The 18,391-nt window shown below is 40.6% G+C and overlaps 1 protein-coding gene across 2 annotated transcripts in view; it reads left to right on the top strand.

The window, feature by feature from the left end:
* The window catches only part of ttyh2 (tweety family member 2), a 61,337-nt gene that overhangs the window by 28,557 nt on the left and 14,389 nt on the right, over positions 1 to 18,391 (top strand). For both annotated transcript variants that reach the window (XM_079333987.1, XM_079333988.1), the window contains exons 4-6: positions 5,600 to 5,820; positions 9,610 to 9,705; positions 17,045 to 17,117. In XM_079333987.1, the coding sequence (XP_079190113.1) occupies positions 5,600 to 5,820; positions 9,610 to 9,705; positions 17,045 to 17,117 (390 nt within the window). The remainder of the gene's footprint in view (positions 1 to 5,599; positions 5,821 to 9,609; positions 9,706 to 17,044; positions 17,118 to 18,391) is intronic.

Below are 18,391 nucleotides of genomic sequence, written 5' to 3'. Positions count from 1 at the left end.
ACTGAGATATTTAATCCATGGTGTAATGGGACTGTTGTGACATTTGAAGTCTTTCGACACACTAATAATAACTCTATTGTTTGGAAAAGCGGGTTGTGTGTGAGTTTTGGCAGCCAGCAGTCACCCAGCGGACTGGGTCGATGTCTGGGTCAGTCGCTGAGCATTTGGCCAGAACTCCATCACGGTTTGGAAGTCGGCCCATATCCTAATTATAAACGTGCACGTTTCTACACCATTAACATAGTGAGCTTTGTCTAAATACTGGAATGATTTAAGTATTCCTCATGTGGCTGGAATTATATTTGATTCGATTGGAGAAAACCTGCTTTCACATTGGGAGTTTTTCAAACTTCAGCCAGTCCCACTTCGCTCAGGTGGAGTTCAGACTTTCTTCCTTTGAGGCGACAAATCGCTGAGCCATCATGCTGTGCGTCTTTTTTCATTAACTTGTCTGTGTCTAAATATACCTAGAATGAGTGGGAGATCAGATCAAATAGACTTTGCTGGATTTATGTTCACTGCAAAGGCTACATTGGGGTTCTGCTCATGTTGCCTACGGCAAAGGTTTTTTGATATGAAGTTCAGCATTATTTCTCTTCCCATGTCGGTTACAGTGACCTCGAAGTTTCAAGTTTAATGGTTCAACGCTTGACATCATCGGAGGGTTTCATGACAAAACAGAGCATTAACACAAACTTACACTTTCCAAAGTTTAAAATCATCTGAAAATAAGAAATATTGGGACTGCATGAACATGATATCCATGGCAGGATTGAGCGTCATCCATGGAGTGCACCATTATACACTAACCCTAACCCAAAACTATTCATTTGTTGTGTTGGAAGAACCCTGTTGAAGGATACAAGTTATGTAAGTATCTCCTTGAAGCTTTCATGTAGATACAGTATAGATGGGTGTTTCCACTGTTATGTAACACCTTAACATACTTCATGTCACTAAGTGGCTCAAAGTACTGTAAGTGACAAAAAAGGGGAATCACACAAGAAACAAGGTTTAAAGAAAGTTCATTTATTATAGACGGAAGTTAAAATGTTCATTAATATGTATGTCTGATGAATCAGTCATGAATGCGATGTATGTATGAATTCGTGGAGTGCTGTGAAGTGCATCCAAACCACCTGCCTATTGGCTGCTGAGCCAGGAAGTTAAACTAAACCAAGCAAAGCTTCTACGTTTTCAGGAGAAATGGAGGAAAAAAAAAATGTTTTGACAGAAGCTGATGCTTTTGATTTAGTCCCTTTAGATCCTCCAAAAAGAAGTGTACGGGAGAAAGCTACTGTTCTACTTAACATAACCTGTTGTCATGGCAGATCAAAGCAGGGCCGGTTATACCAACCAGGTTCATTGATTTGATATCTTAAGTCTCCACAACAATAACCCATGGTTATTTATTGATAACCAATGGTTTCATCAAAAAACTCATAAACACCTGTAAGTCTCCCTGCAGTCCAAAAAAAAGTTCTGAGGGAACCCAGACAGTCAAGACAGAAACAAGAAGGGGGGAAAGAATATATTTTTAAAGAGATGTTCTGCTGAGCTTCATTACACAGCATTAAAGATGGTCTCTATCTTTGGGGCTGAATAAGCGGCCGAGGCACTTCAGATCCATGTTCCATTTCACGCTCTAGCTCCCTCATTCAATTTTAATTAAGGAAAGGCTTTCCACCGTCAAACACGGACAAGGACTAAGACCAGGAAAAGAGGCTTAATCCTATGTCCAAACCTTTGTTATTTTTTGAATGATACATTCGTTATCAGTCATGAAGGAATTACCAGAACAGTACATAGTAGTGTGAAAGTGATTATTGGATCCTTGCTGAACCGCTAAAATGAGCCCCTAATGAACTTGTTGATGGATAGCTCTGTTGCAGCCTTTCTGAGACTTTAGCAAGCCGTTTCCTGTCCTGACTCTGAGATCGACAATCTCTAGGAGGTTTGCACCTCTGTTTCTTGCTCCCAAATCCATCTTTTTCAAGCATCATCATTCCCCCCAAGACGATGTCACAAATCCCAAATGGCTCCAATTTCAGAGAAGGATGTGAAACTTTTTATTTTCTAGAGCCTGAGAGACAGTATTATAATGACTTTCTGAAAAAAGACCAAAGACTCAATACCCTTTTCCTGCACAATTAAGTCTAAGAACAAAGTATATGGTCTGATGTGAATTATAATTCAATTGGTTGTCATGCATCATTCCAGTACTCAGGTCTGTTTTAATGCCGTGGCTTTTTTTAAGCCTCTCTGAATGACAGAATTAATGAATCCCAAATTTGTATGTGTAATTATAGATAAGATTTGAATCATTGTATAATGGAGCCAATGAGGCAAGGAGAAAGATGGGAGACTACGTGACTTTACCAACTCCCACGCTGCCTACAAATGAATGCATGCTCGTGTAAACCAGAACCTTTACATAATTCCCGTTGATATGTATGTGCTACCCTTTCTTTAAGCTGGAATACACATTTGATATTTGACAACTCTGTCATGTTTTCAGCCCAAGGCCTCTTGTCATTTGTCACAGCAGTCATTTTTCATGATTTGTCATGGTTTTTGTTTGTTTATTACCCTCTGGCACGAAGAGAAGAATATCCCACTGTAAAATAGTCGCACGCATAAAACCCATTCTACTGCTTGTTCAGGAGAAAAAAAAACCTGTAAGGCAGAGAATGCTTCTCCATGGCCTCAAAACATCAGACTTGAGATAAAGACAAGAAAGACTGCGACTGGGAATCGTATCTTCTTGATCTGTGCAGATCACTTACATGATGTGGATCAGACCCAGGCAAGGACGAGGAGAGATTAGCAGGACTGGATGTCTCCCCAGGCATTACAGATAAGATTCTCACACACGAGGCAAATATCAGATACGAGCCTGCATTTCTCATCTGTGGTTTTCATCTGCTCAGTGTGAGAGTGACTGAGTGATCAGATAGCAAACTACAGAGCACCCCAGGCCTGTGAACGTGAGCTCAGTGAAAGGCTTTTGTAAGGTTCTGTTGTTTTCTTAAAAAATATACAAGCCACTCTGTGCAGGTTCTTCATGTGATTCTGGAGACTATTAAAGTACAATTGTCATCACTTACTTCAATTATAAAGCCCCTATGAAATGTCCTACACTTTACCAAAACCAGACAATACGCTTAGGTTCTGTATATTACATAAATTTCCCTCAGGGTCGATAATGAATCTCGCTATCTATCTATTAGAAGTTAATTGTACCTTTGACATGCCAGCCCCCCTGTTTAAAGTCTTGTGTCCGATATCTGAACACTGGGAGGGAAAAAATGTGACATTTATGTATTTGTGCCCAGGGTCCAAAAGTAGTTACAAACCGCAGTGGAATTCCTATCAAACTTTCCTTCTTATTTAGAGCTGATAAGCATAATGTGGATACCAACAGACTCAACTGTGAACTTGGACCTGATAAGTATTTCTTGCTCAACATTCAAGACTCAACACTCACATCAAACTTAGCATTGTCCCTTTGAGCATCTTTGCTCTGCGACGCCGGCTCAAGGACATTTGTTCCCAAGAATAGCGCTCCACAGGCTGTAGACTCTCAGGCTTATTCGTGGGCCGTTTGTTGTGTGCTGAATGCAAACCCAACTAATTACTCCCCCCCCATCCCATCCCCCACCCCCAAACCTCTCCTTGCCTCAGCTTCAGCAAACTCAATCCCTGACAAACACGACAACAATATGAGTTTTCTCTCCTGTGAATGCCAAGTACCCAGAGCTGTATGAAAGCATTAATTAGCCTTTTTGATCATCAAATAGCAGGACATCTCAGTGAACGACATTCCCTTGTAAACAACTTCTCCCTTCAAGAAAAACAACGGAGTAATTAAGCAAAGGAAATGGTTAGAGCCCATACAGGAAAAGGTTCACTCCAAACGTAAAATCTGAACTTGCTGTGTTTGACCGAAAAATGTCAAAAAAAATTCTGAAAAATAAATTGCTATGCCTGTATTCTTTTGGTTTGTTGTCTGCCTTAGAGAATCCCAATCTGCCCTCCAGGGACTAGATTAGTCACCATATGATTACATGGCTGAAATGAGTAAACAAACTATCCGGTTCATTAGTGAGCTATCAATTTGTATAAAAGTCACACACACAAAAACAGCAACGATGGAATGGAAAAACTCCAGCAAAAGCAAATCCATTATTTCACCTCCAGGCTCTTAAGTTTTGGATGTTTTCCAAGCTGAACTGTTTGCTCAAAATGGACCCTCTTCACCAACAACCCACTCTCAGTATTCAAGCTCCACCACACTGTCTCGACTCTACTGCTGATTGGCAGCACAGAGCAGCCTCATGTTAATATCACCTCTGGACACTGATTCTGGGGAAAGAAGTCAACCAAAATCATCCACACATGAGCAGAATTCTGCACAGCATTTCACTCCAAGCTCACGTAATACGTGTGTAGAAAACAGAAACGTATTCAATCCCCCCCCCCCCCCCCCCTTCTTCTTTTTTTGCGGGCGAAGAGTTTATTTTTTTATTTTTTTGGTTTATTTTAAAATGAACCAGCTCTTGAGGCTTGTGTTGCACAATGGCTGGCAATTGTTTTTAGATTGGCTTGTGAAAATGCTTACATGTGCTTGAAACAAGGAGTGATGGAACAAAGCTGTAGCAGATGGTAGTCATTAGTTTTGCAGGTAATTGGTTATCATCCTAAGCCCATTTTTCCTTTCGTGAAACACATTTGGATACCTAGACTTCAATGATGGCCAATCTTGCGTAACCTAGCATTAAGTAGTGTCATAACAAAACATATAAATGGTTCAGTCAGACAAACGTGTCATGGTTTCAAATGTTCATTCTAGCAAAATATAGATTGTGTTTGTCATCCAGGCTTCAACCTCACCACTCCTCAAGGATCCATTTGACGTGCAGAAATTGGAGGATTGATGAGATTCTGAATGAATCACCCGTGAGGTGCCCAGACAGGTGGATGCTGGAGTGGTGGTGGAGCTGAAAAGCGAAAGCAGTACTGGTTCAGAGCAGCACTGGCAATGAAAGAGCAGTGGGAGATCGGTCAGTTTTAATAGACGTTGATGGTGTGGAATGACCAGGTCAATGCAGCTTGAGTCATCTGCCCGAACTAGCTCGCGTGCAACATTTTGATGGCTTTGGTACTATTCTGTTTTGATTTATAATCATGCAACAATTGAACTGAAACCTGTTGAATTTTGGGGATTAGTTTTTCATAGTTTTAGATCAGCATTGACAGAATATTGAAAGGGCATACTTGGCAATACATTCAACTGTATTGGAGGCTGTAAAGGACTCTAATACCAATACTGGTTGTATCAGAACAACTGTAGTGCTGGACAAGTGATGATGCAATCATGTTGTTGGGGACTATAAGCGTCTAATAAATGTGATAAAGCCATGAAGGAGTTTATGAGCTGCTGTCTTTTCTTGATTTATTTCCTTGTTTTTTTTCAGTATTTCCAGAATAATCCCAAACTCCTACTCTGACTTTTGTGGTTTATATTCTAGTCCTTCGTGCAGCAGGATTGTACATTCATCTTCTTCTCCTCCTCCTTCACTCCTCTTGTGCCCTCCAGGTGACTGGCACCATGGGCAGCATGAAGAGCGGCCTGCAGATGCACCTCGCAAGGTTGGATGAGATCTTCGCCACGCGGGGCGACTACGTGCAGACCCTTCAGTTCATGCAGCAGATGGCGGACAACGTGATCAAACAGCTGCTGGGGCTGCCCGACTGGGAGGACGCTAAAGTGGACCTGGCAGCCATTGCTGATCAAACAGCACAAGTAGAGTACTACAGGTGAGAGACGCATTAAACATGTGTTTTTCTTGTACGGTGTTGGACGGTTATTATGTCAATGCTACGCTGCAACACTGATGGATTAATGAGAAGATGCTATGGGAAGATGAAATGGACCCCTAGCAAGAGCAGAGAGGGCAAAATATGGGATTTTTTTCCCCTCTCACATTTAAAGTCTGTTTGCTGTTGCCATGAATATGTTCCAAGATGTAGAGCATCCACATATTTGTGGGAGGCAAAAATGTACACAAGCATTTCTAAGTGCAAATCAGACGAGAACATTTTTTATAAGCACAGTTATTTTTATCATGAGAACAAGACCCGTCTGCATGCAGAGCCATCTGTGGTGTATCCAGTTTGTTTTGGAGTCTTTAAAGTAAAATATTGATGCTGGCTAACGAGGACTGATGAATACAATTATTTAAAACGTATATGAACTCCAAAATGTAAAGGTTAAAAGGATATGTTTGCTTCTTGGAGATGCAAACGTACCTTCACTGTCACGTTTGTTTTGTAGCTGCAGTCACTGAATGGTTCTTTAATTGAGCATCCAGTTTAGTAGATAATTTGTTTGTAGGTTGTTAAATCCTGCACATGATGACCTGGATATATCACACGGTATTTAAAAGGATGAGGTGAAGTAATGTGGTTGCCTGTGTACATCATCCACTTGTGTGAAAAAAGACGTCCACAGCAGACTTTGAAAAATAGGGCTATCCTATTAAAACATTAGCAATAATTGCATCAACAAAGAAACAACCATCTTAACTACAGTGGGTTGAGACTTTCTATCGTCTCATTATTATCAAACGTCTATTCTTAGCATCATAGAGCAGAACAAGGCCCATTGTCAGTTTTTTCTTGTCCTTGTGTAGTCTTTCTTCGTCTGCAGTTACAGACGGCTGCTGTGTTTTCATTGATCTGTAATGGGACTCCTCCGCTCTGTCGATAATTCAATACCTCAAAAGCTCAGCACTAATGAAGTAGGCAGACGGAGAGCAGACAGCCAGACATTGAAAGCTGTTAATGGACTTGTTATCACTTGTCACCCTCCAATAAATAGTTTGTGTGCGCGTGTGGTTGGAGAGTACACGTGTGCCGCTGTTTTCAATTTGATACATCAAAGGCTTAAGGTGGTTCTGTCTGTGTTGTGCATCATCAAAAACTCATCACAGAAAATGTCCTTTACTCTTCAAGCCTGCCCACAGTATTACTTGTGTTACTCAACTTCATCACAAAGATGACATTGGAATGGAAAAATTTTTTGCACCAGGAATGGTGCCACATTGGCCAGAAAGCCCAACATTTGGTTCTTTACAGAGCCTGACAGACATGTGGAAGTAGATCTCTTCGACAGATATGAGCCATAAACAGAGTATGTATATTTTAGTATCGGCCTATGGAAATGTGCAGAATGCAGAAGCATTTAAAAAATACATATTCACACCATATAACATGAAATGTATTTGCAATTTAAAAAAACAGTGCAGCACCATTCTTCCAAGCAGATTGGATCAATTTCAACATACCTCACTCTGTAGGAAAGTATTGCAAGATAACCTTTAGAAGCATTAAAAAACAAGGACTTTACATCGGATTGCTGGAATAGGGGCTAAAAACTAGTACAAATGTGCAAAGCCAATGGCAAGTTTATGTCACTGATCTGCATCTGATTTCGGGTTTTGGACTCTCCACGTCTCCAACTTTACCAATAAATATGAAACTTTTGTCTGGTGAGATATGGTACCAAGGGTAAATTAGCATTTGCTGTCATTTCACTTAAACTGTGGATAAACCACCCTTGAGATTTTAACTTTTAGAAAGAAAGTCATTGAAAAACTCTTAACGCCACACTGCTGCAAGAAAAGACGGCTAATCATCCTTACTGAATACTAATCGTCGGAATAATTTGAAAAATGTACAATGAACTCAAATGTCTGCATTTTGTAGATTACTGCGATCTCTGACCTTTCTTTGATGAGGTTCAGTAAAGGGTCATTATCAACCTTTAAACTGAAACCAGCCCATTAGGAACTGCTTCCTCCTGTCACAGATACAAGCTCTTGAGGACATGTACTTTTCTATTATACATAAATTCAACCCCCCCCATATCTGCATGTCTTTATTCTGCACTCAGGTTTGACTCTAATTGCGTTGAAATAACACAGACAAACATGGTGGCTGTGTCACCCCAGAGAATCCATGTGCATGTTGATGTCCCTGCTTCTTGTACCATAGCGTGCCAGGAGGGGGGAAAGATGAAACGAGGAAGAAACAGTAAGGAGGTGGTGGTGAGGGAGAGGAGGGCAAGGCAGGGAAAAGAGGACTGAAGGCAAAGACACCGAGGGGAGGGAGATGAAAGAAAGAGGAAAAAAAGCGGAGGAGGAAAAAAAAGAGAAAGATGAGGGAGATGTGGGAAAGAAGATGAAGGGTGATGAAAACCCAGCTGAGTGGAGAAATAAAGGAAAAAAAGAGGTCTGACGGCAAACAAAGGGGAGATTGACTTTTACGAGCTATAGATCGATATTACCGAAAGGGTGATGAGACAGGTTAAACAAAAGACATCCAGCCATATGGATTGGAGTCCATTCATTTTTCACCATCTGGACAGGACTGACCACCACTCGCATAACAGATGGTCACGATGAACAAGGCAATACTGGACAGGAGTGTACACTAGAGCAACAATCACACACACACACACACACACACACACACACGTCAGAAAACAGCTATTTTGTTTTAAGATTTAAAGAAGTGGGACACTCTCCTCCTTCTGCTTCCAACTTGTTTTCTCTGAGTGATGTTTCTCAAGTCAAAGGTCGTGAAGGACTTAAAGTCCAGCCAAAGTTTTCTTCACTCGTAACATTGTACTCAGTCATGTAATGGACCCGGTGCTTCATGTAATCATTTTCTGTTGCTATGCCTGTCAGTATTGTTTTCTTCTTGCATGACCCATAGATTTAAAGGTTAAAATAGCCTCATCATGATGAAAATTACCACTCGCAACCCTGCACAAGTTCCTAAAACAATAGGTCCTTGTCTTTTTTTGACAAAGTTAGATGAATCCAGGGTTCACATTTTTAGCTAATTACTGTCAAACTTTCTGACCACATGGCTGCTAATGTTGGTCTTACTGTAACTCTTAAACCACCATGGATTTGTTGCAAAGACAAGACTTATAAAATGATGTTAAGTTATATGTAAGCTAGTTAGCAAAGCATGCTGGATGTAGCAGCTTACTGTAAATTAGCTAATTAGCTAGCTAGCATGAGCTAAGTTGACAAACTGTGAGTGTTTAAAGGCTCTTTGGAGGAGAGGTTAAGACAAGAGCTACACTTACATAACAGGAGTATCATTTTTCAATGTATAACATGTAACAGTTCACAAGTCAAATGTCTAAAAACAACTTGACCTTTACACACACTCTCTTAAATGTTCCCAGCAAAGATCATCAAAACCAAAATATCAGTTAAAGGAAGGAATTTGTCACATGTCTTACGAAGAAAAGAGGGACATTTTTTTGGTATAACTGACAAAAACATATTTTAATATACAACATGATGAATGAACATGATTTCTGTAAGTCGGGTCAGATTTTCATTGTGACGGTGGTTATTAAATATTACAGATAAACAAGTTTCATGGTGTCACTTCACTTCAAGACATTATAAAGTTATGTCCTTATAGTTGTTGTTTTGATTGAGAGAGCCTTAATTGAAAAAAGTCCATGTAAGTGCTTAACAAAAATGATATAGTTGAACTATATCCATCTGTGTTTGTTTGCAGGTGGCTCATGTACCTCCTGCTCCTCATCGTGGACCTCATCATCTGCCTGCTGGCCTGCCTGGGGCTGGCCAAGCAGTCTCGCTGGCTTCTCACCACGTGAGTCTTATTCGCCCTCTAACACTAAAAGTCCTTCCAGTGACGAGAGCAGTGTGTTTGTTTACAAAGAGGATAGGCAATCTGTTCCATTTATTTGTGTGATTTCTTTCTACCCTCTACAACAGAAGGAGGGACAGAGAATGAAAAGCCTGGGGCAGAATATGTGGGAGCAGATTAGCACACTCAGTAAATCACATCTAAGTGGAAGACAACATCAAAACAAAATACATTCATTTTATTTGTGGCACGTTCGTGCTGCAACAGCTGCTGCTGATTCCATTTGTCCAGATGTCACAATAATAGACTTAATGGCACAAATCAAACACTGCATTCATAATTTTTCCTTCTCATAACTGGATCACATTTTTATCTTTTTTGTTGTTGTTTGTTCTACATGTCTTACTTATCTTTATGTAGGTAGAAAAACAACTCCATCTAAGAGACCGAAAATCCTAGAATTTTGATTTTCTACCTCTTACCTGTCATAATAATCCAAATCTTCCCTGTCATAATAATCCAAATCTATCCTTTAGGTTTATTTTTTTTATTTTTTACATAACTGCAAAAAATATTCCTTTTAACATAGAATGAGATGAAATACTATAAGTTAGTATAGACTGAGAGTGCTGGAGGCAGGATTGTTTTTTCTTCCCATGGGAAATTGCTTGTACAAACACTGCCCTGCTAGCCCTGTTGTATTTCACCATTTGCCCATAGCACTGCCAGCATTGGGCTGGTCTCACTCTCAGTGTTGCCGTCTCGATAGCTTTGCTCCACAAATTGGATCGGAGAGCCGTGGAGAGATGGGAGCGCAGACATTCGATGTTATCTACAATATAACTTCCTGGAGATTGTTATTCCAGTTTAACGCTTGACCTGCTTTAAATGGCCACAGACATGAATTAGATTTGATAACAGACACAATGTACTGCCTCTCAGAGCCCTTGTGTAGAAGGTCATTAATTATTCAGCTCTGTGTTTCAAGACCTTTTTTTAGGATCAATGTTTTATTGATTTGACCTTTTGAATGACAAGAAACCATGATAAAAAAAACATAAAATACTAGAAGTGCAGGTTAAAATCAAAATATAACACCTGAGAAATATTAGATATGATACTTTTTTTAAAATCAGAATCAGCTTTATCAGTATGATGTGTAAAATGCAAGAACATTGACTCTGGTTCTCAGAAATAGACACAAGCTAAGTGCAAGAAAAACATGTACAGTTTCTTCTAGATGGGAAACAGCAACATAATTCATATACTTAGCGATATTTTAAATACATTTAAAATGTGAGAATTTTGTATAGCCCTTATTTCTGTATAAAACCAATGTAGCGCAGTTTTTGAACAATCAGCTTCCACAGATCAAAACCTCCCTCAGTTTCAGTTATTTTTTTGTAACTCGAAAATAGTTAGGCTTTTGGAACAGCGACACACTCGTCAATGTCCCTTTCTCCCGGCCGCCTAATTGAAAATCAATCAAGGAGGGACCCTTTATCAACTGAATCAACAAAAACGGCAGAGGAAAGACTAATGAACTTCTTTGCACGGTTTATCTCCCGCAACCAGACACTTTTCCGGGTGTAGAGCTGCTGCAAGAGTCCTTTCCCTTTTTTTCATTCACTTTGTAAAATTGTCTTGAGTGAAACAAAACATTAACCATGCAAAACAATTTTAAGGACCTAATGGTCAATATGAAGGAAGGCGCAAGTACCACCATACTTTGTAACCTAGCAACAGTAAGTGCTGGTGAGAAGCGCGATGAAATTGAGGTCATGGGCACTGCAAGCATAAAAATACTCTGTATAAGCTCTTACGGCATAAAACACTCCCAAACATCATTACGTTAAACTGTGAGATGATATGACTGACACATTGCACACTAAATGACCCTAACCCAGATAATGGACTATATATAAAGTATATCAAGCACTTTACTTCAAATATGTTCATCTAAGCAGAAAAAAAACAGCTGTTTAAAATGTGCTTTACAGATAAAAAAAAAATACATCAACACTCGCAAGAAGGATCAGAGGGAGAGAATGGGATGCTTTGGTATTTTTTTGCTTCTTTTCTTCCTGTTGCAAAAGATCGTACACAAAGCATGACATCCAACCCAAGCCTCCATTTATGCAGCCTTCACGTCTCTCGTAATCACTCAGTTTTAGGGTGTGAAGGGTGCTAAACTTGCCCTACTAACCACAAACCCACCCCCCACTCTTCATCCTTCCACCACTCCGCTCACACAAGATGAGTCAGTGTCAACAGTGTTTGCACTCCCAAAGCGCGCTCCTTTCCAGTAGAGTGGAAGTGGTTGAAGGCATTCGGGAGCAGATTACACTCTGGGGGCCCGCTGACTTTTTCTGGTTCTTATATCTGGCTTGCAGTGTGTGTTAGCATGACATGCAGTTACAGCTTTGACATGAAGATACGCCCACATCCATAGACCTCGCTGTCAGCTGTTTTTATTTGGATTTCTCTTCGGTCTGTTCTCTGTTCCTGCGGGGGGATGTTGGCGCTGATCTTTTTTGTCAATTTGTTTATGCTCTGAACATCATATATGAATTTTCCATACTCTGTTTTTGTCTGGGTGGCAGATATGTGAGAAACTGAGGTTTCAAACATGAGTATATAATGTGTGTTGATATCGATGCTACAAAAATCACAGCATCATGAAATTATAAGTGAGTTAGGAGAAAATTCTTCCTGGTCAATGATAAACCATAAGAGAACCAAATAGTTTTATATAATTTCCAAAGACTTTCAAGAACAGATTTTTTTTTCAGAGAGCCAAATGAAAGACTGAAGGGTTGTATCAGCAGCACTAAGTGCATGAGTCATGCAATGCAACTATCTTACCTGCTTTTTTTTCTCTTCCCCTTAAACCTGAATGGCTTTACAAGCTCAAGTCACTTTACCATTTCATTTTAAAGGTTTGTGTGCAGTGAAGCGTTTCATTTTGGTTATTGCCCTGACATCCTGAGACTGAAACAAACGTCTGTTCTGAACCATTCAACAAGCAAGCCCCTTAAAGTTGTTTCCATGTCTCATCTTGCAGACAAGCCTTTCCAAGCATGAAGAAATGGGCATGATGATGCAGTTCACTGCAATTGCATCACAGCAAACTCACCCCAGTTATGAGCTGCAGTAAGCTACATAAGGATTTTTCTTCATTTTGTTCAGGGTTTCAGAAAAATAGATGAAAAAATAAAGATTCAAAATATGAAACTATTAATAGTACAATGATTTCAAGATTGAACTTCAAAGTTCGCCTGACCAACATAGACCTGTGTATTTATGGTGTTCCACAAGGACGTGTACTCAGATCTTTATAGTTGTATACAGTGTAAAAAAATGAATAAAGGGATCCTTCTTAAAATCCAGCACATGGGATGTTGTGTATTTGCAGAAACTCAAACTCAAGGCAAACGTCTTGGCTCTTTGATGATGCATTAAACTAAAGCTCTTAAAGGAGATTGCACAAAGCTCGAGAGTTATCAAGTTTACAATTACCTCGAGTGAATATGTGGTCGGCACACAAACAACTGTGAACAAGTTCAGGTGGAAAAAAAGGCGAAAGCCAGCTCAAGAGCTGAAAACCTCATTAAGTCTTCGACCCAGTGTAAGAAATTCTGCACGTCAAAGACACAATCAATCATAGAGTTGGTTTTCTTCATGACAAAAAAGAAGTACAATTTAATGAGGAAGTTCACCATCAAAGCTTAACATTTGTTTAGATGACATTCACATTGAAGAATCAGATATAACTTATTTATCCCGAGGGGAACTTTGGAAAGTTACAGTTCCTTTTACACACAATATGTCTGTGGCAAAAACAGAAGTATCAATAGAAATATGAATGGAATTAATTAACAATAAGACAACGACAGTAGGTACAAAAAGCAGAGTGTTGGAAAAATAAAGTTACGTATCAAAAGTAAAGAACTGAATAGAAGCCGTAATTTCCATTGTTTAGTTTGACAACAACTATCATTGTACTGAAGACCAGCAAAACAATACAACTGAATTATTATTTCTCTCCTGAGTTAGAAAATAAAAATGTCCATGTCAATGGAAGTTTATTTATGTAATTTTAGCAGAACTTTTTTTATAGACTTTTAAAACAGCAGTTAAATGCTCAAGAGTCCAGTTCCACATTTAGTAAGAAAATCTCCTCCCACACTGACTTAGTTCAGGCTGACTAGGCTTCATACTTTGTCATCTGCCCTGCTCATTGGCCTCTGTGGCTTATTTCACTTGAGTTGCTCTGCGTTACGTTTACACCCGATTTCCCGCCTCTCCTTATAGCTCAGTGAATCCCCCCTTGCTCATCAGAGCGCAAAACTGAAAACAGTCTGGCTTGGTTTGGATGTGACCTGCTGGCACTGAGGAGGCCCTGACAATAAACCAGCCTCATAGTTTGCTCACACAGTCCAGTGTCACGCTCCCTGAAACTACAAACTGTCAAATATGTATGACTTGGAGGACACGCCAGTAGCTACCAAACTCTTTGGCGTAGGACCAACGCAATGTGGGCTTGTGCTCCTGATCACTGTCTCGTGAAGGACACAAGTGTTGACCAACGACAACAGAGAGGGAATTTATTATGCTCAGCTTGTATTTGACAGATTGTTAGAAACTTTCCAAGGTGATATTTATTTATTCACCGGTGTTTTTTTTTCCTTTTTTTCCCACGTTATTATATTGATAGAAAACATTAAATACAAATACAAAAATAAATAAATAGTCCTATAAATAGATAATTTCGCCTTCATTAGATAGGACAGCTGAAGTGAGACAGGAAATGTTGGGAGGAAAGAGGGGTGGGATGGCATGCAGCAAAGGGCAGGGATCAGATTTGAACCCTGGGTTGCTTCTGTAATCGAGATTTCTGTGCACAAGAGTTTGTTTGAATGAAACATTCTGAGTCAAGTTGTAGTCTTCGCGGAGTTTGAAGATCTTTGCAAGTAGAACGGGGCAGCGCTAACAAGTGTTAAGAACGGTTTGCAACAAATCTCAAAGGAGACAAAGAGACATCACACTTAGGTGATAGTTAAATCAAAAAAAAGTGTGTGTGTGTGTGGGGGGGGGGGTTCAGTAACCTTGTTCATGCAGATGTTTTCATGTTCAAACAGAAGCTCAGGCACAGGCCTCTGTGGAACAGGATATGCAGGGGCCAAGTGTGACTTGAACAACAGTGTTTTTAGTAAACGTAACGGGCGGATTATTTTAGCACGTATGAGTTTTCCATGACAAATCAGCGAGCGCCTCCATACATGGTGGGCTGTCCGGGGCTCTTAATGTACTCTTTAAAAAAAATCATTTACACAGACCCAACATGAATCCAACATGAGGTAACAATGCAGGTACAGAAGGTTGTGTTTTACATGTCGTGGTTTCCTGTGTCTATATTCGAAATGGGTCCCAAATTTCTATATAAGTGTCCAATTTCTCAGTTATACATTTTTCTGTGTTTTACTGTATGCAGTGTATACGGTGTTGTGGTAAACAGCACTCAACTCAAGCAGCGTTTGCATCCGTTCTGCTCTTTTGATTATAAACCTCGACAAGGACTCGGTGCAGCATCCCTCGCTCTCTTTGCTATCTGTCTTTCTGTGAAGTGTGAGGGCTCCGTATCTGTGAGAGGGGAAGGAGACAGACTACGAGAGCTGATATAGAAGGAAGCAGGAGGCAGAGAGGAGATAGAGGGGGAGAGAGAGAGAGAGAGAGAGAGAGGTGAGAGAGACAGACTGAACAACAGCATTTTTTTTTTTTCAAGATAAAAAGGACAAGTGGTGACTTGTAAGTTAAATGTTGTGAGTTGAGTATCCTCTCTGCACGCTGATACGAATAAGCCAGAAAAAGAGGAGAGGGAGTAAAAGATAGCGTGATGAAAAGGCCTGGACATGCAGATTATAATGAAACACATGCTGTACTTGGGACTATTGGAAAAGTGCCACTGATGTCAAATCAGCAGGAGTTTTCTACTGGATATATTAACCAATGAGAGATGAGGTTTGATGGGACCAGAGTTCATCTTTTAATGGGTATTGATCTCCATCAGTCCCTTTTTGCACACTCATAGAAAGGCCCATCACTAGACCTCTGCATGCAAGAATTCATCACCCAAATCTCTCCATCCCCCCCCCCACCCCATTTATTCTCACTACTCTGATCTAATTTACAGATGCTATGACATCATCAGGGTTGGGAGCACACCGTTAAACCAAACCACATGGTCGTTTTCCTCATGGGTGCACATAACAGTCATCCACCCAGGGGTGTGGGGGAGGACGGGGGGGGGGGCTGTACTGTAATCCAATGTAGTGCTAGCAGATCATACAGTATACACACTTGATCACCAGGTCATGGAGCCACAGGGCTGCAGCTGGACGAGGCCGCCGAATTAACTCCGGCAGAAGAAGAAAACATGACCTCCGACTTGTCGTTGGTGACAGACCTCTGAGGTCACCACTCTTGCACAGCAGGGCTCAGATTTAAGAGCAGGAGTTGTTAAAGGAATCATTTGAGTCACTTTGCTGCATTTGAGGATGGTCACAAGCCCAGACTCTTAAACAGTGATACAGTCCCAGTAAAATCAAATGATGTGAATACATGTTTCGATACCACGGCAACAAAAACAGCAGTACGAGGCACATCATATTGGGTGACTTGTTATTTGTAATAACCACAAAGTGTACATTCATCATGATTTCCACTTTTGTATTTCATTGAAATGAAACATGCATACATAAAAGTACACCAACACTTCCCTGCACACACTTTAAACACAGATACTATTGGAGTCAGTCTCAGATCAGCCAGCAAACTTTTACATTACAGTTTGATTGCTTTATTGGCAGGAACGTTTTTTTTTGTTTGTTTTTTTTTAACACAGACTAAGTGTTCAGTCAATTGAGTGGGGGAAAAAAAAACACAACCTCAGCAACATCACTTGATAAATGTTGGAGTCATCCCACCAGACTTTGAAAAAGGACCTTGTGTCTTGTTTACGTCTCGTTTCTTTGTGCTGCGAGTTTAAATGAGGAACTTAAGTTTCTCTGCCAGTTTTCTAATGATGTGATTTATAATCAATTCAAATTGCGAAACCGCACCCCCCCCCCCCCAAAAAAAAACACATACTCTAGGTTGGGAACAATTGATGCACATTATCAATCATTGTGTTTGAAATGAAAGGCTTTAATTCATTTGGATCGACGGCCAGCTTCACCAAGCCATCGTCCTGCGGTTGTCGAGCTTTCTGTTCATCCTCGTTTCATGATTGATTGTGATCGTCCTGTGAACCCGCTGCTGCTGCTGCTCTGTGTCCCTGCAGGATGATGGTGTTTGGCGTGCTGACGCTGGTCCTGAGCTGGACCTCTCTGGGAGCCGACCTGGCCACTGCTGTGGTGAGCTGCTTGGCCTTCTTTCTTCACACTCTAACTGACATGATAACAACCGTAGTATCCACTGCTCTGTAATCAGTTCTTGTCATTCCCTCGTCAGTGGTGATAAATTGCTTTCACAACACGCACACTACGCTTGAGAAATGCCTTCACCAGGACATGACTGCACTGCATGCACTGCTGCATATGAACCTACGCATGTTCTTCGACCTGCATGTGCGAAATCATGCATTAACAATGTTCAGTTTGTGTAATTTCTTACATTGAGCCTACTCCCTCCAAAGTTCTGCATCATTAGCTTTTTATCTGCTTATTCAGCATGTTTTCCTTAATGAAGTATCAGAGCAAAAAAAAGAAAAAAAAAACCCTTCTGAGCAGAATATATTATTTACTGAACAACAAGTCACCGTTTCCTTTAAATGCATGATTGTGACTTCATGAGAAGCGGAGGTACCAGGCTCCTGGCGCTGCCTTTTTCCCTCTTTTTGTCAAAATCATCCCGAAAAAGAAAACCTTGGTGTAAAGTTAAGTTTTAACTTGTGGAGTGAAGTGAGCTGTGGAGCTGGGCAGCCTGTCGCTAGATGACTTGGATTTTTGCCATGTGTCCGCAACCTCAGCGTGCTGTGAGCACAGCCACAGAAAACAGCAGCTGACACTGTGGGCGTTTTTTTTATTTATTTTTTTACACTTGGGACCCTGAGTGCTGTTGATACTGAACCAGCCAGTGTTGGGGGGGACGCAGGCCCTTTATTTTTCTTTCTGTCACCTCATACACATACAATCATTGCTGTCAAACAACAAGCTTCTAAAAATGGACCAAGAGAAGAGCATAACAGATCAAAATCCACACACCAGCAATGATTATTCAGACTGAATAACTGTATTCAGGGATGAGGATTAGAAAAATAAAGAGATTCAGTTGCAGCTGTTAAAGCCTATCAGGCAGAAAATGTGAATTATCTCAGTGTTTTGTTCTGACACACGCAGATATGCCAAATACTGAAAGTGTTGAAATATTGAGGAGTGTGACACTTAGCCGGATGGGGGAATAAAGAGATATTTAACAAAGAAAGATGATCGGATAGAGGAACGTCAGTGTTTGACTCACCTGCTTCAGGCGTGTGCGGCTGTGTTTTATTTTTCTCTCTCTCCAGGTTTCTAGTAGGATGTTGTGTTCTGACTCGGGGCAGTAGAGGATTGATAACATGTGTGCGATTTAAAGTTGGAGTTAATTAGCATCGGGTAGAAAGCAAAGGGGGGGGGGGGGGGGGGGGGGG

Source organism: Symphodus melops (genome assembly GCF_947650265.1).
Source record: "Symphodus melops genome assembly, chromosome: 21".
Classification (NCBI taxonomy): Eukaryota; Metazoa; Chordata; class Actinopteri; order Labriformes; family Labridae; genus Symphodus; species Symphodus melops.
This window is presented reverse-complemented; position numbering and strand designations above follow the sequence as displayed.